Here is a 25483-nt window from a genome sequence, read left to right as displayed (position 1 = left end):
AACAGTGGCGAAGACTGCCTACTGTATGGACAAACAGTGGTGTTGTGTGCCTGAAGTGCGCTGAGCGGATGACATTGGTCTCTTTTACCCAAATGAAGTGTGCAGACAATCATTCTCATCAATATTATGTCACACACTATAATTCTGAATCACGTGAATACAGAAAATTGTGTGATTATTATTTAAGCGAAAGAAGTGATTAGTCAGTCCAATTTCCAGCCTACTTTACTCCATTCGATGAAATTTGATCATTAGCATATGTCACTTTTTTCTCTATCGATGATCGTTGTCATTGTTGTTACAAAATTTTCGGACTAATTCATCGAAATACCTACTGTAAAATAATACTGAAGTGTTGGTGATCAGGATTTTTTATTTAGCACTAAACCACTGATTATAACAATTATAAGCGGTAGAAGAATTCAATGCACTCTTAACACATGTGATGTATTATATTTTTTAAACCTTATTTGATCCTAAGCTGAGTTGATATATGGACCACCACAGATTTATATTGTATAGAAACTTCTGAATCCTACTTATTTCTCCACAGTGTGGGGCTAGTTATTTTTATACAAATTTTAATTTCGGATTACAGACTGATAATTTCATACAATTATTAGATGTTGCTTATTTCTCACATTACTTACGGGTAGAATAAGAAATAAAACACCTGTAGGATCATAATATTCTTTTTGAAAAATTCTTTAACACATTTAATGCTAACACCGCGACTGGCGCGTTTGGAGTAGTTGGCCATTAGATATAATTAACATGTTATTTAAATGTGGTAATTAAAAGGTTAATTAATTTTGTCCTTGTCTCTAAATATTCGCTGTGTCTGTTAGTTATATCAGATCATATATCAGATTTTAAATAATCATACACCATCGAATCATTATTGAGTCTCAACAGAATTTTTTTATTAAATTCACACTCTCAGTTATTCAATATGACCACAATTCCCAAAAAAAATACCATAAAGATATTTTGTGTTGAGATCATATTGAAAGTAAAACTGAATTGATATACAAAATATTGTCATAACCCTTACAAACTAATGCAATACTATGAATCTCCTATGTAATATTTCGTTATAAAATGATTTGGTTACTTATGCATTACGTTTAATTTAAAAATTACAAATAAGTCGCGTTTTTTTTTTTCATAAATAAAGCAACTTTTATCGAACATTGTATTAAAATTTTATTAATTATAGATTTAAGTATTTTTTTATGTTATTATCGGGTAATCAAGAAGACATTATTTTTCTTAGATAATTTAAATACTGGTCAAATCCCACAACAAGATTAAATTTTGGACAATGCTTGTTTATTCATATTATGATTTATCAGTGGTAAAGGTTGGAAGTAGGCTGTTAATTTCCAACATAAATAATGCACTTATACCTTGACAGTCAAACGTATTCATTTTCATTGAACTAAGACTGCAATGTGCAGATAGTGTTTCTTAGTTTTTAAAATTCAATGAAACCTTTCCTAATACAAGCAATTGTAGATAATATTCAAAAAATATCTGTTTATTTATGTATAAAATATTTATTATCGCTTATGGTTTGGTACTTATAGGTAGGGCTTAATGAATTAAAACTAACCAATACCAGCTGTAATAATATGTATTCTTAATTCAACGAAAATAAATAAGCATGACTGACAAAGTTTAGTGTGCACTATTTTCCTCAGATCGCCCATAGCATACCTAAATTATTAGTATGGTTTCGTTTAGGGAGGGTTTAATTGAATTTTAAAAACTAACCTGCACCATCTGCAAATTTTTTTCCAAATTCAATTAAAACCAATAATTAACTATTTCTTTTATTCAACGAATAATTCACAAGATTTAAGAATATATCATTCTGATTATTGAACATATATAATTTAGAAAAACACTTACTGAGAGAATATATTATAACCAATAGAAAAAATCTTTTTTGAAAAAAATAAAGCCAACCCGACGGGGAATCGAACTCCGTATCTCCCAGGTTTACGCCCTGATCCGTTGCAGTACCACTATGCTACGAGGTGGCATACTAATTGCGACAAATTTTAACTATTGGTCAATTTTAATACCTACTCATCAGTGCTCTTCCAAAACAAGCTACTTTGGCAATCGATTTTTGTTTCTTAAATCAAAGTAGGTAACTATTTACTTATTGTTGTTTTTCTAAATTATATATGTAATACCAATAAGTTTGACTGACAAAGTTTAGTGTGCAATATTTATGTTGAATCTTAACAGCCTACCCTCACCACTGTAAATTATAGATATCTTGTTAATTCTACAGTTTTTCTTTAATTTCAAAATAAACTGAGACAAAAAATAGTGTTGTTATAAAAAACAAATATCTAATTTATAAATAAATGCTTAAGAATAACTCTGTGGTAAAAGAAAATTGAGATAAGTTTAGTATCACTACTTTTTAGTAGAAGGAGAAGGTGAATATAAAATTAATCTGAGATATAGAAGATGACCAGTAAGTTCTGTCGGTGGATTTAACATTCCACAATAATTTGACGATGTCATCGTCACTTCCTGGACTGCCTGGACAGATCCTGAAGTCCGTTGGTCTGCTGTGAGGATAGTTGAGCCGAGGTTGTGGTCTGCGATGCGGCTGCTGCGGCCATAGCCATCGACAAAGGGATCGTGATGAACTGCGGCTGCCCATCCACTCCTAGAGAAAAAAAAACATTGATAATTATTTAATCATAAAGTGAATAAAAAATTATTTAACTTAATTCAGTACAATAGCAGAAATACTAAAACTTATTTATTTTATTGTGTTAACAGTCAATTCACGGTGGAAATGGATTGTATTATTAATTTAATCTAATAAAATGCAAATTTTTATAGTACCTTTTCCACTTTTATTAATTATATCTGGACCCGTTTTGTCCGCCTCAGAGGGACACATTCAACTAATGTTAAATTATTATAATTATACAACTAGGATGGCCACGCGGCTTAAGTGTCATGGGTACCAGATTCGAATCCTGGGTTTGGAAAATACACATATTGTTTTTCAATTTGTGGTTGGAGTCAGAGTATGGACCTAATATGTTGAGCAAGTGGCCAACATCAATTTTTCGTAATAATAAAAATCTGTTAATACAAACCTCCACTTTGTGAAGGCCCATAATATGATCCTATTAGGATTGGATAAGGTCAAAAGAAATTTTGGAAAGAGACATATAGACAATATGCAAGACTCTTTCTCTAGCAGTAGTTTAAAAAAAGTGGTGGGATTCCAAATAATTAAGAAAGAATTAAGAATTAAGAATCAAGAAATAATAAAAGAATTAAGAAAGTTCTAAATAATTAACAAGAATATAGACATTTTTTCATATATCCTTATAAAATCTTATAAAATTATGAACTTGTTAAAATCAACAGCTCGAAGTAAAAAATGAGCGCCAATAATCACAATGTGTTATTTTTGTTTGTGTTAAGAATTGTTATTTTTAATAAAACAAAAATCACACTGTAAAATCATCATTTGTTAAGGGGGGACATGCTCGTCGAAGGTCAAAATTGAGTTTTTATTGTATTTTCAAACCATGATCCTGGACATTTCTTAAACGTTGTAGATAATCTATTTATATAATTTTGAAGCCTTATTATCCTTTATAGTTATTTTAAACATTTGAAGACTGCATAAAGTATTTTTGTTACATAAAATAGTATTCTTTTAAACCTCTCGCTCTAATGTTTTAGAATATGGTCATATTTCGGTACGTAACTGTGCAGTGGTGTTAAGATTTTATACATTTATTAATTTTTAAACGCATTTATAAAACCATTAGTATAATTTATTACGAGATAATTTTTGTAAAATATTCACGATAAAAAATTATATTGATAATCTCTGTGATCCCAAATTTGACAAGAATTAGGCGTTTTATTATTCAAAAAATCGGCAAGATTAACACATTTTAAGATAATTCTAAAGATACTTATTATAAGCTATGTTTTTGACCATTCAAGTCTGATAAACATCCTACGAATAATGATTGCTTTATAATAATTATTGACCTAAGAATAACGTAGTGTTTTTTTGAAATACGCCATTTCTTTTGTCACTCCCTAGTGGTTAAGCTACAACATACGGCCGTAGCCATAAATTGACAAACTATAATTAAAGTAGGGAGTAAAATTATGTTAACGCGCGTGTTTGAACATGTACATAACCGATTTTTTTTTTATTTTTTTTAAACGGTACATGTTCAAACACGCGCGTCAATATCATTTTACTCCCTACTTCAATTATAGTTTGTCAATTTATGGCTATGGCCGTATGTTGTAGCTTAACCACTGGGGAATGCCAAAAGAAATGGCGTATTTCAAAAAAACACTACCTTATTCTTAGGTCAATAATTATTATAAAGAAATCATTATTTGTAGGATGTTTATCACACTTGAATGGTCAAAGACATAGCTTATAATAAGTATCTTTAGAATCATCTTCAAATGTGTTAATCTTGCCGATTTTTTGAATAATAAAATGCCTAATTCTTGTCAAATTTGGGATCACAGAGATTATCAATATAATTTTTTATCGTGAATATTTAAAAAAAAATATCTCATAATAAATTATACTAATGGTTTTATAAATGCGTTTAAAAATTAATAAATGTAAAAAATCTTAACACCACTGCACAGTTATGTACCGAAATATGACTATATTCTAAAACATTAGAGCGAGAGGTTTAAAAGAATACTATTTTATGTAACAAAAATACTTTATGCAGTCATCAAATGTTTAAAATAACTATAAAGGATAATAAGGCTTCAAAATTATATAAATAGATTATCTACAACGTTTAAGGAGTGTCCAGGATCATGGTTTGAAAATACAATAAAAACTCAATTTTGACCTACGACGAGCACGTGGGCCGTTAATTTAAAAAAAACACGCACAATAAATTTTAAACATGTTTTTGGTAGGGACGATTCACAAATTCCTGTACACATAGTAATAGTTGACAACCTCATGAAATATTTATTATATTTCTTTTATCAAAAATTGTTTATTGGGCTGTAACACTAACAATATATTTTTTTTTTTATACTTTCCGAGATTTAATCGGTGAGTATAGCCGAGTTGCCGTTTCTATGACGTTGTCAACTTGTGTGTGTACAGTCTTTTAAGTCGAACATGTAAATTATGCAAAAATACTTACTTATATGAAAGACAAGTGGCCGAAACCATTTGAACGGTACAGAAATTTAAGTCGAATGGAATTTTCATCGATCAACATTTTGCCGACGCGATAATTAGTACGAATTTTAAAATAAATGACTTTCAATTAACACATTGCATTCAAGTCCTAAAACCAAACAGACATTGAAAAAAAAAATATGTGAATTATTAGGTAAGCTTTAAAGGAAAACGGTTGGATTATTTTATGCATGTACGAAATTATGTTTTTAAGTAATTATTAGCGTAAATTTTTATATATATATATTTAATAAAACCACCGAAATTACTCAAAACTATGGTCAATAATGGTTAAATATTTAGTATTTTCTTTGATCAGCTTATGAAAATCCCCAATATGTCGGTTGAAAGGGAAAAACTACTGAAAATTATGTCTGTTCAACCATCAGTCGGTATGATTAGATATTGCGACCGGGTGGTTTCTTGCCAAACCCTGCTTATCAGAAATGTGGTCAAGACAATTTTCGCAGCTAGAACGATGTAGTGTTTTGATGATAGTTATTTCGTATTATATTATTATTGTATGATAGTTTTTAATAACCTGTTTGTGTCATATATAATAATAAATTTCATTCAAATTTCGTTTCAAAATTAATATGAATCGCTAGGCCAATTCTGATCACTGCGCATGTGTAAAGCTTAATAGTGGATCATTTTGGGCGTTCAGTTTGTACCATGAGAAGCTGCCCAACCTTCTTGGGCCTGGGCTGCTGCAGCGAGGCTCAGGATGACTCCAGGAGGGTATAACACTCCTCCGGGACCAGCGAATAACGAGTTGTTGTCTGACATCGCTTCCCTGGAAAAGAGAGAAGAAAATTCAAAAATACAACCAATTTAAACCGTATTATAACAGTATTCGGCGAAGATTTGATACTACACGATAATTAAATTTTAATGTTTTATTATTAGTGTAATTTGTAAATCGAACATAAATTTCGGTGCACATACTTGAAAAAGGTCGCCATGTGAGCGAAACACATGTCGTAAATCAATATTTTTGTGTGATTAATACCTAGTGACTAAATATTTTAAAAAGAAGTAACAATACATCATAATTAGTATGTTCGCATTGAGTCAAGCAAGTCTTTTAGGTACATTGTACATATTTTATAAAATATGACATTCATAAAAGTACCCGGCAAAGAGCGTTTTGACAGTGTTGACAAAAAAAAATCATAATTTCGTATATTGATAAAAAATATATAAAAATCAACGATTTTACTCGGCGAAAAATAAGTTGACATTGTTAATCTTCCAAAAAATCACGCAAATGTGACCTTTAATCCTATACTTACATTATTTTTTTTTCCGACCACGTCCGATCCTAATAAGATCATATATTATATGGAACTTCACAGAGTGGAGGTTTGTATTAACAGATTTTGTTTTTACGAGAAATGGATGTCAGCCACTTGCTCAACATGTTAGGTCCATACTCTGACTGACACACAAATTGGAAAACAATAAATATGAGTACTTGTCAGACTTCGAATCGGTCTTCGGTCCCAGGATTCGAACCTGGGACCCACGACACAATAAGCAGACGCTTAAGCCACGCGGCCATCGTGGGTGTTCATAGATATCATTACCAATAAATCTAATGAAATTTCACTAAATTTGGAAACATTTAATCTAGTGCTGTTTTGATAGCACATTACAAAATACAAAATGGAAGACGGCAAGAAGTTATAAAACAAAATTATTAATTGTAGAACGCAAACCATATTAAATGCTATATTAATAATAGCCACCCAGATTACAAAATTAGACATAAAAGACTGAAAACATAAACATAAGACAAGTCAACATACCTACATACGTTGTCCATCCCTTTAAACGTAACTATTATAAAATATTCTATGCAGTGTAATATTCCCTCTCGTGTTTTATAAAAGAATGTTCTTGAAATAAATGCCATACAAATTTGATAAAATATCTTTGATAGTCTAATAATATAATAATTAATAAACCAACATAAATTATAACTAAATAATAAGACGATAATTATTAAATACTCGACACTCGAACATCATATTAATCAGTCGATATCAAACCTTTTAATTCAACAGTTCAAAATAAATTTACTTCTCAATTAAATAGTAATTCCACGCAAATTGTGTTTGTCCTAATATGACACATAGGTAACTATTAAATAGTAAATTAAAATAAATAACTATATTACTAAATTAAACTAAAAGTGCAGGTATATAATAAATAACCATTATAAAGTCTTGTCTATCGATCAATTATATATCCACATATCAAAAATTAAACTTAGCAGTTGAACAACTAAAAATGGTCCCTTTAAATGAATAAACAACTACACATTATGTCTTCTGGTGTCAAATCATAAAAATTTTACCTTTGTAGATTGATAGCATCCGGGCTCGGACTTCGCTGCCTCTGGCCTGGAGATTCAGGTTCACTTCCAGATTCTTCGCCGCTCTCTTCACCACCTGAGCTCATCGGAGATCTTTCGCACTGAAATAAAGAGGACGAAAACAATGAATAATACAATAAATATACGAATGCATCATACATCATTACATCATTAAAAACCTAGTGAAACCGTGAGAGTAACATTCCGAACCGTCCATTTACCAGTGCGTGAGTGCGTGAACACCGAACCGGCTCCAGCGCGCGCCAGTCCTCTCAACATAAAAGTTCAGTGTCTGGGATCCTGTAGACCCCCCCCCCCTCTCTAATTCCGTAATCTATCAGCGTCCTCAATTTACAGTCCACTGTTAAAAGCACAACCAACGCCTTTACATCAATCATGTATAAATATATTATAAACTATTTATTTGCCAAAAGTCATCATTTAAGGGGGGACATGCTCGTCGAAGGTCAAAATTGAGTTTTTATTGTATTTTCAAACCATGATCCTGGACACTCCTTAAACGTTGTAGATAATCTATTTATATAATTTTGAAGCCTTATTATCCTTTATAGTTATTTTAAACATTTGATGACTGCATAAAGTATTTTTGTTACATAAAATAGTATTCTTTTAAACCTCTCGCTCTAATGTTTTAGAATATAGTCATATTTCGGTACATAACTGTGCAGTGGTGTTAAGATTTTATACATTTATTAATTTTTAAACGCATTTATAAAACTATTAGCATAATTTATTACGAGATAATTTTTGTAAAATATTCACAATAAAAAATTATATTGATAATCTCTGTGATCCCAAATTTGACAAGAATTAGGCATTTTATTATTCAAAAAATCGACAAGATTAACACATTTGAAGATGATTCTAAAGACACTTATTATAAGCTATGTCTTTGACCATTCAAGTGTGATAAACATTTTATGAATAATGATTGCTTTATAATAATTATTGACCTAAGAATAAGGTAGTGTTTTTTTGAAATACGCCATTTCTTTTGTCATTCCCTAGTGGTTAAGCTACAACATACGGCCGTAGCCATAAATTGACAAACTATAATTAAAATAGGGAGTAAAATTATGTTAACGCGCGTGTTTGAACATGTACCTAACCGATTTTTTTTTTATTTTTTTTTAAACGGTACATGTTCAAACACGCGCGTTAATATCATTTTACTCCCTATTTCAATTATAGTTTGTCAATTTATGGCTACGGCCGTATGTTGTAGCGTAACCACTGGGGAATGACAAAAGAAATGGCGTATTTCAAAAAAACACTACCTTATTCTTAGGTCAATAATTATTATAAAGCAATCATTATTCATAAGATGTTTATCACATTTGAATGGTCAAAGACATAGCTTATAATAAGTATCTTTAGAATCATCTTCAAATGCGTTAATCTTGCCGATTTTTTGAATAATAAAATGCCTAATTCTTGTCAAATTTGGGATCACAGAGATTATCAATATAATTTTTTATTGTGAATATTTTACAAAAATTATCTCGTAATAAATTATGCTAATAGTTTTATAAATGCGTTTAAAAATTAATAAATGTAAAAAATCATAACACCACTGCACAGTTATGTACCGAAATATGACTATATTCTAAAACATTAGAGCGAGAGGTTTAAAAGAATACTATTTTATGTAACAAAAATACTTTATGCAGTCATCAAATGTTTAAAATAACTATAAAGGATAATAAGGCTTCAAAATTATATAAATAGATTATCTACAACGTTTAAGGAGTGTCCAGGATCATGGTTTGAAAATACAATAAAAACTCAATTTTGACCTTCGACGAGCATGTCCCCCCTTAACAATATAATTACGCATGTAATAATAAATAATAATCATTATTTAAACTACTATTTTAATGCCAGTGAAATTGTTACAAGCCAATTCTTAAAAAAAATGTAGGTATATTCTCAAGAAAATAATGCAGTTATGAATGCATCGAAGGCGGAGTTTTAATACAAATGCAGCTCTGCAAGTGGCTGCATGAAAATGCGGAAAAATCTTGGTCAATCAAACATAATAATAAATTAATGCACTCGCAATATATTATTTACTTTATTTATTTAACTGCAGCACAGGTGTACAAAAAGGTGACGAAACCACTTCGTGAGAAAATAAAGTGCATAATGAACGCACCTGGAATGGATGCAGTTAGAAACTACTTTGTAATAATATATTATCGTGATGTAAATTGAATACCCGTTGTCAGTTAACATTGGTGAATTAAAATCACTGAAACAATACATGCAATGTCTAGGTAATGAGCGTTTCATTGGATAAGGTTGATAATGTTAATGAGTAAACAATCCGTCTTTCTCAATTGTCTTGTAAAAATACATTATATTATACAAATATTAATAAAATAAAATTTTATGTATGTACCTACTAAGAAAATAATCAAAACGGTTTTCGTCTGTTTAGAGAAACGTGTCGGGAATTTTGTTCGTATGCAGTACCTCAGCTATTACAGTTTACCGTGAGTTTGTGTATCGGAAACCGTTGGCACTATACTTGACTATAAATACCATTGATATCAAATTCATGTCCAAATAAAATACTTACACAATACATAATAAACCCCACTGGAATACAAGTAGACAGAATAATATAGGTAGCTATGTAAATTATAAATACAATGATATATGTAGTAGAATTTTGGTAGAAACGCGCAAATATCGAGTCGTAGTGTGTTTTGTGAATAACGATGACGTCACATCGATGTACCTATTTGACATGTTGCAGACAAGACGAGTTTAGATGTGCGAGCCGGCTTATACGTACAATTTACATGAAAGGGACATAGAGAGAAGATAATGAAAAGTCTAAACAAATATGTGGAACAAACAGAAGTTTATAACACAAATCCTCATACGGCATCTATTCGCACTTTAGTCTACATATATTACAAGGTAGGGAATCCAATCCCGAGCAAAAATTATGAACCCGGGATTCCGGGATTACGATTTGACGATCCCGGATTGGCGTTTCTTTCGATAGTTAATATATTTTATTTTTTATTTATATAAATAGCATTGATAAAATTGGTGAAAATGTCTAGTATAATTTATACTACTTAATTAAGAAATTTAATGTTAATATTGTGTACGTCCAATCTTGGAAATAAAAGGGTTTAATGAAGTAAATATTCAAAAAATTAAGAAATGACAGCATTCATAAAATTCGGCGTAAAAACAAGTGCTTGCCTGCATGTCCGTGGCACTGGCGATTAGACGCCGTTCGCGTGCCAGAACGTCAGTTCCGTCTAGCTGCTTAAATGAACGAATTCATTATTTTTCTATGTATGACAAAATATAAGGATAATAAATAAACAAAAAATGGTTATTTATTATCCGTGAGCATCCGGCGATTCCCCTGTAACATGTGCAGGTACATACACTTCACTAACATAATTTTGTATACGTACTAATTGATAAAAAAAACCAATCCCGAAGATTTCGGGATCCCGGGATTGGATTCCCTAGTTACAAGTTAAGCATAAATACGTGCCAACGAATGCTTAAGAGCTGCAAATAATTTTTAACAGTAGGTGCGACGAAATTTCTCACTCGTCGCCAATCGGAGACCGACAGTCGAGGTGTAAGCACGTCTATTTGTTTTGTCATGCCGTCGGATGAAAATATTCTTAAATCGTCTAAAGATGACTAAAAACTTTACGTATGTACTTAAAAAAGAAAACATGTCAATGAATATACTATTATTATTAGGTAGTAATATAACAATAAACATAACATTAAATGGACGCATGTTGAATTTTTATGACAAATTATATTTCGTTTGGCACGCGTCATTTGCACAATCCACGCATCGCCAAGCCACGGTTTTTTTAGACCATGCCTCAACTGATCAGTAAAGCGTCAATTACATTGAGCTTTTTTACGAGCTGATTATTGGCAAATTTATAATCTGCCTGTAAATTCGCCCAGTGTAATCATCGAATAAGCTAATAAGCAGGTTATAAACACTCCACCGAGAAAAGTTGAAAGCCGGTCAACTTTTCACACTACACGCCGGCGTGTGGGCTTACTGCGTCTGCGCAGTAGAGCGATGGTGGTGGAAAAACGAACTACTCATTTTGAAATTTACATTTTTGACGTTTAATGGAAACATTGTTATGAAGCGTAGCGACCTCCCGGTAAAAAAACGAACTACGTTCCGTCAAAATCTCTCGCTGGCTTGTGGCTTATCAGCGAATGGAAAGTTTTGTGTGTAATCGTGAAATCGCAGTAGCTGAACCGCCCGCTTTTAAATTCGCCAATAATCAGCTCATAAAAAAGCTCAATGTAATTGACGCTTAAGGAGAGGCATCCAGCAGTGATTCAATAATGACTGATAAAATAATTATGACGATATTGGACAATAATTAATACTCATCTAAAATCAGAGATACAAAATACAATGTACGGTCATAATATGGAGAGACGGTATCATTGTCACAAGAACAGATTCCATCAGTCAGCGGTTACAACACAGTCTCCAAACATGGTTACGGGGAGTTCTCCGCTCCACGCAGCATACTGTGTGTAGCGTAATCTCGTAGTCCGTTTATGGTAAATGTAAAAAAGTCAACTTGGTGCCCGTTTGTCTAGCATGTCTATAATAAGCAGATACTGAGAGCCAATGCATAGCTGGTATGCAACCTTAGTAAGGATGCTATGGATTCAAAATGAGTATCGATTATTGATTGAATACCATACTACCTTGCAGTTGTGATTGGTGAAGTAGGCTGTTAAGATCCGACATAAATATCGCACACTAAATTATGTCAGTCAAACGTATTTGTTTTCATTTAACTAAGACTACAATGTGTAGATAGTATTTGTTAGTTTTTTTAAATTTAATTAAACCCTGCCTAACCAAGTCATAGTAGATAATTATAGTCAAAAATATTCGTGTATCTATATTAGGTATATCTAAAATTATACCATCAAGCCATACATAATTTTAAATATTTTATAGATAGAAGAATATTCTTTATCAATTATGGTTTGGTACTTATAGGCAGGTTCTAATGAATTAAAACTAAACAACACCATCTGTAATAATAATATTCTTTCTTTCGACCATGCCCGATCCAAATAGGATCATATGGGCTGGGCTTCCACAGAGTGGAGGTTTGTATTAACAGTTGTTTTTACGAGAAATGGATGTCAGCCACTTGCTCAACCTATTAGGTCCATACTCTGATTCATACACAAATTGAAAAACAATATGTATGCTTGCCAGACCCAGGATTCTAGCCTAGGACCCACGACGCTATGATATATACATATTCTTAATTTAACAAAAACAAATATCTAAGTATGACTGAGAAGGTGTGCACTATTTTTGTCGCATCGCACATATCATACCTAAACTTTTATGGTTTGGTTTAGGCAGAGTTTTATTGAATTGAAAAAAAAACTAGCCGGCAACTCTGCAAATTGTATTCTTAATTCAATGAAAACAAATAAGTATGACTGACGAAGTTTAGTGTGCGCTATTTAGGTCGAAACTTAACCGCCTACCTCCACCCTTCGCCACCGCTACCTAGTACCTGCTCCCCTTTACGTAATTTGCCCGCATCATCGCGCAGTAGGCTCTTTACACAGTGCTATGAGTGCAAACAGTATCGAATGGGAAATTGAGTAATTCTCTTTTTGATGCGAGATTACGATAACAAGTAAAGTAGCAGTATCGTCGTGTACGGCTATAAATACCTCAGTTGAGGCATGGTCTAAAAAGATCGTGGCTAGGCGATGCGCGGATTGCGGGTCCCGGGTGCAAATGACGCATGCCGAACGAAATATAATTTGTCATATAAATCCAACATGCGTCCATTTAATGTTCTGTTTATACACGGGCCCAATTGGTCACGGAGATCTGGTAGCAACCGAGGCCAACTTTGCGGCATTTGAGAAATTTGCAGCGTCGTATGGGGAGCGGGATAGTCCCGACTCTTCCGTAGACTCATCCAATTCAATTCGTGACACTCAGTATGCGGGTACACAAAGCGCTTAACGTCAGCGGAAAGCAGAGCCAGTCCAAAAAACAAAAAAAAAACTTTCTTAACTTTCTTCTTTAAGCACTACGGTGCATGGTTGCAGCATCAGTCCCGTGCGGCACCGTCTCGGGACGGAATGAGCACTTAAAATGACTTCTTTCAGACACGTTTAAAGCGTCATAGAAAGCGGCCGTGCATATCCACGGCTGGGCATATATGACGGGTGGTGGTGGGCACTTTAACGTATGTTCTATTAGTAACAATAATAATATATTCATTGACATGTTTTCTTTTTCAAGTAAATGGGTAACGTTTTTAGTCATCTTTACACGATTTAAGAATTAATACCCCCGTCGCCATCACGAAACAAATTGACGTATTCACACCTCGACGTTCGCTCTCCGAATGCCAGCGAGTCTAAAATTTCGTCGCGTCTATAGTTGAAAATTATTTGCCGTTTCACTGATGTATCGTCTTAATGCGTTTATTGAAGTTGAAGAATGAGAATGTGGGCTGATAGACTACTGTCAGTTTTGATACTGGATAGTAAGATCGCAGTCTACGTTAAGTTGGACTAGTGGGTCTATTCTATACTTATCGAACACTAAATTGATAAATAGTATCAAACTTAGGGTAGGTTTGTATCAAAATATTAGCACTTATTGTAACAATTACACGAAGCCGGTTTTTATTGTTGCAATAAGTGCGATATTTTAACAGCAGCAAGATAGGTGCTGTTAAAATATAGCACTTATTGCAACAATAAAAACCGGCTTCGTGTAATTGTTACAATAAGTGCTAATATTTTGATACAAACCTACCCTAAGTTTGATAATATTTTTCACTTTATCACTTTAGCGGTCGATAAGCATAGAATAGACCCGATGGTACCTCTATGAAATCGCATCTATGGGACAGTAGTTGTAGAATACTAACGAGATTAATCGCTTGTAGAGATTAAGTTTGTCAATTTTTATCCATCCTACGGCAGTAACGAGTAATTTAATGACATGAAAAATGCAATAGTACCCCTATTGCAAAAATTATCGATACTTCGATTAGTATCGGAGGCATCCCTATAAAATGCCACTAGATTTGTTGACAGCGTAACAGTTATTTATGCCAAAGGTAAAAATGTGCAAGGCGAAATAACAAAAGGCCGCTTGCAATTTGTTTTAACAAGCTCGATTGGATAGGTGGACGTATATTGAAATACCTACATTCGCGGTAATTTAATGATATTTCGAAATAGATATCTAGATAATTTTTGAAACAAGGCGCTCGAATAATATCGAGCGGCATTCTAATTTTAAAATAAGAATCGGGAATGACCACCCTTTGAATGAAAGTTATACGCAGAAAACAGTTACCCAAGTATTTACATCTTAGATAACTAACTTTAAAAAACCTCTGAAATATAGGTACTTATTTTTGCAATCTGATGCAAATTCCGTGAAGGATTTCGTTATACGCAATTTATATAGAAACGAGCGAAAAACGAATGTTTATGTATTTCAGTGAAAATTGCTTCGCCTTACAAAAATATTAGGTAGGTAGGTACTTACATAACAATCGTCTCTGTTCTGGCAGAACACACTAACTGGAGAATACCAGTTTTGAGTAATTTGACTTTGAAGTTGTTAATATGTTTGAAATGGTCTATCATGTGAGTTTATTAAGTAATCGTAAAAAGGATGACTTTAAAATAAAGACTGTTTATTTATTAAGAAGGTTTCAAGACGGTAAAGTTTGAAATAAGGAACAATTTGGTATAACTAACTCAATATGTAATTTTTTCGAATTAGTATCTTCTGCCAGAACAGTGACGAGATAAACATTGCATATAAGAACTACTAGTTAAAATTGTCATAATTAAGGAGAATGCACGCAGCTTAATTGTAAAAGCACACTGGCGCGAATCCAGCGGTCGATTCAAATCGCGTCGGGTACCGTATTTTTTTCTATTTTTTTTTCTAGTGGGTATATTATGCATGAGATGTTTTCAAAGTATTTATGTTGAATATGGAAATTTAATTTACATTTTAACAACTAGGTATACAATTGGGATGTTATTTCAAATTAATAATATGTTTTTAAATAATATGCAATATACCAACTTCAACCTATTTTTTTTTCGACCATGTCCGATCCTGATAGGATCATATGGGCCTCCAATACAAACTTCAACCTATTATAAGGCATTATTTCGAGCTCCATCTTACAAAACCACTAAACAACTCTAATCTAATCTAACTCAACATAAACAATCTACTTTAATTTACTGAGTTTTCATTTTTTATGTGTAGACTCTATCACACCCTTATCTCAACTTTTCCCAGTCGTATGATACGCCCACTTTTCACGTAATCGCGGCATCAAAGAGAGAAAACCCGGAAGACGTGGAAAATGAAAGACGTCAAGACTAATCGGTGAGGATCGTCCTAACCGCGTCGCGGGGGATTATGCATCTGACCCCGCTAATCCAGCGTATTCCAAACAGCGGGGGCGAGATAACGTACAAGCGAAAGACACCATGCTGGTATGGCATGGAAGAAAACAGGAAGACGGGGCAACAGTTATATTAGATGCATTGCATCCACTTAATAAGACAACAAAAAAAAAGTGTATGTTCGTTTAATTAAAGCTATTCTAGCATAAATCCCCTAGCCTAGCATGATCCAGGGATGACTACACTGCCCTTCCAAGGAAGAAGGAAGTAACTGACTTCTCACACACTTTCGAGATAAAGATGATAAAATACAAACAAATTATTGATTTATAAATATTAACAAAACGCATTTTTTTGTGTACTTCACTACGGATGCGTATTGCCAAACTCATGCCTACTCATCACTCAGCAAGAATCGGTGTAGCTTTTGACAACCCCTTTAATTCAATGTCACATTATATATTGCCAAACACAGACAATGGTATGGACCAAGTCATCAATTATACAGAATGATCAGAAGAATCTCACGAAATGTTGATTTGGATTAAATTTTACGTCAATAAACCGTGATACTTTTCTACATAAATGCAATATCCTCATAATATATATTGATAGATAATACTTTATTCTTTACCTTGATTTTACCGTGAAAAAAATTTGATACAGATAAAATAATTATTAATTAACTATTTCTTTTATTCAACGAATAATTCACAAGATTTAAGAATGTGCCATTCTAATTATTGAACACACATAATTCTGAAAAACACTTCTGAAAAAATATAATAATTATTATAACCAATAGAATTTTTTTTAAAGTAAGTATTAGCAAGTTCGAGTAAGTTACAACATAAAATATTGGACAGATCCGTGACATCGGTTAGTAATTAAAGTAGTGAGTACCTAGTTTGATTTAATAAACAAAAACCGATTGCTAATAGTAGCTTGATTTGGAAGAGCGCTGATGAGCAGGTATTTATTATAAGGGCCAACAGTTAAAATTTGTCGTAATTAGTAGCATAGTGGATAATGCGCACGAGGCGAAACCCAATAGATTCAGGTTCGATCCTGCCGGGTGTCTTACTTTTTTCAAAAAGATTTTTTCTATTGGTTATAATATAGTGTTTTTCAGAATTATGTATGATCACAATAATTATTGATCCTACACAAAATCCTCAATAATGTGGTTGGTTATTTTTCTAATGCCTAAGCGCGACCTTAGGAAAAAGAGGAGCGAATTTTTTTATTTGGAAAACACTGCTTAAGCATACGAACCCCGGCTTTCTTCCTGCCCCGGAAATTAAGACCGGGACATCGCATACACCCCGGAACGGAGCTAGGGAAATACTTGAAATTATTGTGTGCGGAATTTTATTTTATTTAACGGTTGGGCTGACTGCTACTCGTTCGGATCTGTTTTAAATGTTCTACAGTACGGCCATATTATTAAGTTAGAGAATGTGAAATATATTATTTTAGTCAGAGTTTTCAAAACAATTAATTTCGCTGACTGAATAAAAAATATTGAAGTTATACTTCTTTTGGCGCGTTTGGGAAATCAGATCAGAGTGTATTTTTGGCATGTGACATGTCACACATAATTTATTTTTTCACACGAAAAAAAAACGCACTCGATTGGATTCGAACCACCGATTGTTCGGTTATCAGCCGAACGCACTACCTTTACGGCACGTTATGGTACTGCAATCGTGACGATTATACAGTATACTATTATAGTTTAGAATTGTTCCGTTGCCTAGGCAGTAAATTTATTATTGTCGGCCATTTAGCGTCAGAGTGACAGTTGTTACTTTAAAAATAAAAACACCGAGAAACCATTATATAATTTAGTAATATAAGTTAAAGTGTATAGAAATAAACCAACGGCGTTCAAATAAACGGTCCTTTTTCTTGAGTGTGTAATTTAACAAGATAATTAAGAGCTAGTCAAAGAATCTAGTTTATCACGAGTTTTGTTTTTGTTTTGTTACGCCAAGTATAACTTCTAACGCGCGTACATAAGAACACACACCGATTTTTTTATAGACAATCTTCTTCTGTCCTGTCCGTGGCGAGAGACATTGTGACATAATCTGTACAGCACACGCCTTGGCCACTTATGGACATATCATTGGGTTCTAACATGTACATAATCTATGACAGAACCAAAAAAAAATTTCCGCCCACTGCCCACTATTCAAATTATAGCCATTTTCTGAACACACCACTGATGAATACTTACGTACCAATAAGACTATTTAAAACTAGAGCTTAACCATCGGGATAGAGTAAGACGAACTCCAATAACCAAGAAGTTTTTGCGGATAACGGTGTTTATTTTTCAAAATACGGTTGAAAAGGAAATCGACTAAGTATCGACGGGGCGTGAATTAAAGTCCAAGACGATCTGAGAGACGGTCATTTTTAAAACGTTTCTGCAGTACCGAGTCTATATCAATGAAAACTTCTGATAATACATAAGTAATACCAAAACTCATGCTTTTAAAAAATTAGGATGTTTTAGCACGCCACGAAGTCATTCCGGTTGAATTTTCACAGAATTTTACTCTATATTATAATTAACATGAAAATTGTTATGCAGTAAACGCTTTTACGTTCTAAATCAGGTTTCCAAAACATTTTTCAACTAGTGACGCTTCTAATAATAAAGAACTTTGTTTTTGAAGCGTTCGTTAAGTTTTTAAAATATAATAAAATATTAAATATAATTTTATAAATAGGCGAGGAAGAGTGTCAGCGGGCTGGAGCGATCGAGTGAATGAGCTGACACGGGGCAGCATTCACTCTGTCCTGACAGAAGCAGAACATCGAGAGGATGAAGAGTCTTGGTCGTTCAGAAGATGACTGAATTTAAGAGTGGTCACGATCCTCAGCCATGAGGGAACTACCAAGAAGAGAGATAAATAGTAAATTATACATGAATTATTATGAACGTTCAATATTACAGGTCTCGGTGAAATATTGCACTGTTATTGAATTGGTAGCCACAGTTTTTTTGTAAGTTGGCGCATTGTCTAAAGTCACCGTCTTTAACAGTGTTAACAGCTATTAACTACGCAGTATTGACAATAATTATAACAATTTATATGACTACTCAAAAACATAATGTTCAGTAGGTACCTACTCATACTTGACAAAGCTCAACCAGTGAGCAAAACGTAATGATTTCTTTTAAGCTACGAGGGTGGGTCAATAAGTCCTTAGAAAAGCCGACAGGTGGCGCGACTAGTACTGTAAGCGGTTTGTTTTCATGCAGCGGCACTACCGATTCAGTATGCTGCGAAGTTTCAATCAGATTGGTCGGGTTGTTGTTTTTTATTTTCGTACATTTAAAAAAAAAATTTGCTTGTTTACAAAAATGGAGAAAATTGAGTTTAGAGCTGTTATTAAACATTTTAATATAAAAGGGTTAACAGCAAAGGAAATAAAAAATGAGTTGGATTTAGTTCACGGCATATCTGCTCCTTCACTTGCAACTATTTATAACTGGTTAAATGAATTTAAACGTGGTCGTACATCAACAAAGGATGAACCACGCTCAGGACGTCCTGTAGAGGTGACTACACCAGAAATGATCAATAAAATCCACGATATGGTGTTAAGTGACCGAAGATTCAAGTTTAGTGAGATAATTGAGGTTACAGGGATCTCAAAAGGTAGCGTCATTTCTATTTTACATGACAAATTGGGCATGAAAAAAGTTTCTGCAAGATGGGTGCCGCGTTTGCTCACAGTCGACAATAAACGCAATAGGGTGGTGGCCTCTAAAGCCCTGTTGTCGCTCATGGAACGCAATCCGGATGAATTTTTTCGTCGCTTTGTGACTGTAGATGAAACATGGATACACCACTATACTCCCGAGACGAAAGAACAGTCAAAGCAGTGGATTGCGAAAGGCGAACCATGTCCAAAGAAGGCGAAAACCGTAAAATCAGCTGGTAAGGTTATGGCTACTGTATTTTGGGATGCACGTGGAATTATTTTCGTTGACTATTTGGAAAAAGGAAAAACAATAACAGGGGATTATTATGCATCTTTATTGGACCAGCTAAAAAACGAAATTGAAGAAAAACGGCCTCATTTAAACAGGAAAAAAATCCTCTTTCATCAGGACAATGCCCGTGTTCACACATGTTTACGATCAATGGCTAAAATTGAAGAATTGAAGTTCGAATTGGTCGACCACCCACCGTATTCGCCAGATTTAGCCCCCAGTGACTTTTTCCTTTTCCCAAACTTAAAAAAATGGCTGAGTGGACAACGTTTTTTTTTCAAATGAAGAAGTCATCGATCGGACAAATGCTTATTTTGAGGACCTTCCAAAAACTTATTTTTCTGACGGTTTAAAAAAAATTGAGAAACGTCTAACCAAGTGTATTGAGCTCCAAGGAGATTATGTTGAGAAATAAAAAAAAAATACAAAAATAAAAACTGTTTTAATGCTTTTTTCTAAGGAATTATTGACCCACCCTCGTATGTCTATCATATTGGCATCCACAGAGTGAAGGTTGTATCAACAGACTTTTATTTTTATGAGAAATGGATGTAAACCATTTGCTCAACCTATTAGGTTCATACTCTGGTCCAAACACACATTGAAAAACAACATGTAAATTTGCCAGACCCGGGATTTGAACCCGGGACGCACGACATTATAAGCTGACGCGGCAACCGCTATTATATATATATTTTATATATCTTACCATGTCCGATCCTAATAAGACCATAATAAGAGCCTCCACAGAGTGGAGGTTTGTATTAACAGATATAGTTTTTACGTCATTTTTGCGTATGTCAGCCACTTGCTCAACCTATTAGGTGGATACTCTGACCCATACACAAATTGAAAAACAATATGTGTAGGTACTTGGCAGACCCACGACGCTATAGTCCGACGCTTAAGCCGCGCGGCCATCGTGGATGTAGTGTATACAAAGTGATAAACAATATGCCTAAAAGAATCATACATCGCGTGATCTCTATTGCAAATAAGCCGTCGCATATTGAGAAATGTACCCCTTGCTACCTTGACTGGTGCCATTTATTATTGACCGGTCGTGTATACATACTGGTTGGCAACCCCTGTAGTAAAAAGCAACGCTCGAACGAAAAGCGACGCCTTTATGGTGAACATTAAAATTGAACGAAGGGGGTGTTTTTTCGACCCCCGGTTACGCGAATTTTTCACTGCAATTGCTTTCACAAAAACATACTGTCGTGGCGCATGGTTGTTGTTTGACCTTATTGTGTGGTTAATTTGCGCAAGGGTTCCGCACAATTCATGTTTTATGATTATTTTATGAAATGGGTTATGAAATTATAATGGGTGTGGAAGGAAGTGAATTCGAGTGTTGAATACGTGTTGAGCGGAAAAGATATAAACAAGGCATAACATTAAAATAGCATGAATATTAAATGTAAGGACATATTATAATAATTAGGTACCTAACTATTTAGCAGTGTCGAAGGGTGGAGGCAGGATATTAAGATCCGCCATAAATTGTAAATAGTGCACATTAAACTTTTTCAGTCATACGTATTTGTTTTCACACCTTGGATAGTATTTAACGGTTATCCAAGATGCCGGAATCCGGTTGGTTTCAAAAACGTGCAAGCCAAATGCATTAAAACTCATTCAGTGCTGACAACGCGACTGGCGCGTTTGCATTAGTTAGCCATTAGATATAATTAATATGATATTTAAATGTGGTAATTAATTAGTAATCAGTAGGTCACCAGTGAATCGGTTTTAATCCTTTCTATGCCGCAATTAGTTAATTGATAGTAATTAACGTAAGAATCGGTGTAATTAAGGCGTGCAAAGACGCTCTGGGCACTTAACCGGTTAAAGGTGAATATTATATACCTACCTAATGGGGCGATTGCTTAAAATAATGGAGAATATTTTACAAAGCTTGAAAAAGGTTTATTGAAAGGTTTTAGAAGACAATCTGGCAGTGGTGAATGGTGGAGACATTCTGTTAATATCCGCCATAAATAGTGCACATTAAACTTTGTCAGTCATACGTATTTGTTTTTATTGAACTAAGACTACAATTTACAGATGGTGTTTGGTTAGTTTTTAAAATTCAATTAATCCCTGCCTAAATCAAACCATAATAGTTTTGGTATATTTTGGGCGATACGACAAAACTGTGCATTTTCGGTTTGAGCTCAGCACTCCACCCGTGTATAGAGTAGCGAAAGACACGGAAAAGATGGCTAAAATCGTCACTGATGTCCGATAACAGATATTACATAGAATAAAGAAGAATGTCATTTTTTAGACATCTACCGCATTTAAAACAATAAAGAAACGTTATTTATGGAAATTGGTACTTTTGCAAGTAATTAATATGTAGGTAGGTACAGACCTACAAACTTAGAATGGGATGGGAGAGCCACTGTTGTAAACTACCCAATCAATACTCGTAACTGGAAAAATCTGACATTCGAAAGACATTTTCAATAAGGCGTCCTATGGTAGTCCGCAGTTCCATTTGTGGCCATTTTTTAGATAAGTTTGTAGGTCTGTAATATCAAGTTAATATAATAATACGTAGCTATGTTATCAAATAAATCAATTTAATTTGTACATGCAACTTGGTTCTTGACCAATTTCTATACTTAATACAAATTTAGAACGGACAATAGTTTATTCAGAGTAAAGAAACAAAACACAATCGGGGGACTAATACCACGGACGTCAAATTAAAACAAACATGGCGTCTCTCACACAGCTGTTTCGCAGTTGAATAATAATCGTTCCGAATTTAAAATTGAGCAAAGTAGAAAGGTGAGTCCATTATCGCGAGCCAAAAGGCGTACGGGAGAACAAAGGGCCATGGTTAGTGGCTGCCGTGTGTGCGCCGCTCTCAATTACAACAGTTTAAAGTTTAATTTATAAAATTCCCATTGTCGTATTGTAAAACCCACGCGGCGGTGCACCCCGGCCGGAGCAAAGGGAAGACGCTGTGATATGTCCGTATTCCGCCATGTTGAAAATAATTAACCAAACGGAAATTTTAGAGGAAAAAATATAGTAATAAAACACGACGCTGCGAGCTGTCTCGAGTTGGATGTTAAGCTACAGCGGCGAGATAGGTCTAACAAGAAAAAAAACAGTTATTTTTTATTCTCATTTACGCTATTTCATTATGAGACACGGTGCCTGTTTCATGCAACATGCTACATTGAAAATACTAGGCTACATTGCGAAAAGAATAATTATTATTTCTCTGTCCGTTGTGGACTGTACTAATTTAGACATTTCTTCCTATGGCGAAGTGAACTTTTGACTTCCTTAATTGTCTTCCCACATCTCCTTGCTTCATTATAATGCCAGCAACAACTTAGTTGTACCAAATCGCTTAGAGAATTGTTATATTTCACTTGCGTGAGAGTGAAGTGGCCGTAGTTTCATTTTTAAGATATGCTTACTTACACTCACTCAGTATGCTTACTTAAAGCTCTTTATGACGTTGTATATCTTTCATAGTACATTGTTTTTATTTTTTATAAAACATTGTTTTCTTTTATACTCGTACATACTATGAATTTTCATCAGATGGAGATATCGGCGTGCAGCTGCTGTGCAATTTGTGTTTTATCCAGTTTCAAAGTAATTACAAATTTTATTTAATAACGTGTTTATTTACAAAAATTGCTTACCCAAGGACGTGCTTTCTCTCTTTATCATAATGACGCATCCTCGTGACGATTCTTGCATATTTAAATAAATGGTAATAATTTGAACGAAATATACAATCGAACAACTTCATTTAATACGAACACGTTACCGCATTGCATTCTAAGATAATACATAACACTAACATCGTAATTCGTAATTCAGTGCCAATGCCTGAATATAGTCAGCCATGGTATGTTTCTGAAGTGTATTTTCAAGTCTTGTGAATTATTCGACATTTTGATTTTTGATAAACAGTGAACGTAAAATATCTGTGCACTAACCAATATCAGTGGCGAAGGGGGAAGGTAGGCTGTTAAGATCTCACATAAATAGTGCACACTAAACTTTGTCATTCAAACGTATTTGTTTTCATTGAACTAAGACTACAGTGTGTAAATAGTGTTTGTTAGTTTTTAAAAATCAAATAAAACCTGCATAATCCAAGCCATAATAGATAATAGTCAAAAAATATTCGTTTATCTATAAAATATCTAAAATTCTACTACTAAAATTAAACCGTGCATAATGTTGGATATTTTATAGATAGAAGAATATTTTTTATCGATTATCGTTTGGTTGAGACAGGGTTTCATGAATTTAAAAAAACCAACCAACACCATCCGTAATGTGTATTTTTAATTCAACGAAAACAAATAAGTATGAATGCACTATTTTTTTCGGATCGCCTATGATATACCTAAACTATTATGATTCGATTTAGGCAGGTGTCATCTCCTTCCGTTTACGAAGGTGGAAAGGTGCTGTCTCTTTGTTTCTTTGTATGGTTTTTCGTATGGATTCGGGACTTGGAGATAGACAAATAACACACCGGAATTGTGGTGGAAACGACGAGGTTTAGTTGCGTTAATATCTACTAGGTTAAGTACTACATTTTATATATTTTTTTACGGAGGATGAAATGTATGTGTTTACGATTTGGCTGTCTGCCGCGTTCTGTGCGCCATTTTATGTTTCGCCTTCAACGGAAAGCGCTGTCTAAAACGGCGACAATGGCGACGTTACAGATATTTTTAAACGGCCGCAATTTACAGCATTGCCGGCTTTATTATTATTTATTTTCGTAATCAACCCTTACTATTTGTCGGTTTGGTACCGATTTAGGCTTCTCCAGATTCACAGAGACATCCGCAAATGGGGACCATTTGGGAATGTAACACAGGGTTTCATTTAATTTCAAAAACTATAAGTACTACGACTGACAAAGTTTAGTGTGCACTATTAGGTAATGTCGAATCTTAACGGCATACCTCCACCCTTCGCCGCTGACCAATATTTAGATCAATCTCAATCTAATTAAAGAAGATTTTGCACAACACATTTTGGTCCAGGGATAAAACGAACGGAGGTGTTTCATATGACGAACGGAATATCTTGCCGGACAATGGGCAAGGAAAGTCGAGATATTGGCGTAAGGAGGCACTGCCCATACATTTTGTTTTGTGCCTCACCGTGCAAAGAGAGGCCGGCGCTATTCGCTTTGATACTATTTTTACTAGGCAGTATCATTAACCATTAGCGACTTTGGCTAAACTAAACACACAATGTGCATTATTATTGCGGCCATTTGTACTTTCGACAATAATTAAACCGACGCATTATTATTAGATGCGATAGTATTGTAAATTGCATCGCATAAAGATAGGAA

The 25483-nt window shown here is 33.9% G+C and overlaps 1 protein-coding gene across 2 annotated transcripts in view; it reads right to left on the bottom strand.

Moving 5' to 3' along the window:
- Nucleotides 1–271: 271 nt before the first annotated feature.
- Nucleotides 272–25483, bottom strand: part of bs (serum response factor blistered) — a 273007-nt gene continuing 247795 nt past the window's right edge. Inside the window, exons 3-5 of one of the 2 annotated variants that reach the window (XM_085942252.1) lie at nt 7599–7717; nt 5911–6032; nt 272–2692 (exon numbers count right to left, since the gene is read on the bottom strand). In XM_085942252.1, coding sequence (XP_085798378.1) covers nt 2547–2692; nt 5911–6032; nt 7599–7717 — 387 coding nt within the window. In that variant the 3' untranslated portion in view covers nt 272–2546. The remainder of the gene's footprint in view (nt 2693–5910; nt 6033–7598; nt 7718–25483) is intronic. The other variant, XM_085942253.1, reaches the window with a different exon arrangement.

The sequence above is a fragment of the Rhyacophila brunnea genome, unplaced genomic scaffold, assembly GCF_057557595.1.
Source record: "Rhyacophila brunnea isolate RB1 unplaced genomic scaffold, BYU_Rbru_1.0 scaffold_14, whole genome shotgun sequence".
In the NCBI taxonomy this organism is placed as follows: Eukaryota; Metazoa; Arthropoda; class Insecta; order Trichoptera; family Rhyacophilidae; genus Rhyacophila; species Rhyacophila brunnea.
The sequence above is the reverse complement of the archived record's forward strand: the minus strand, read 5'-3'. Positions and strand labels throughout refer to the sequence as shown.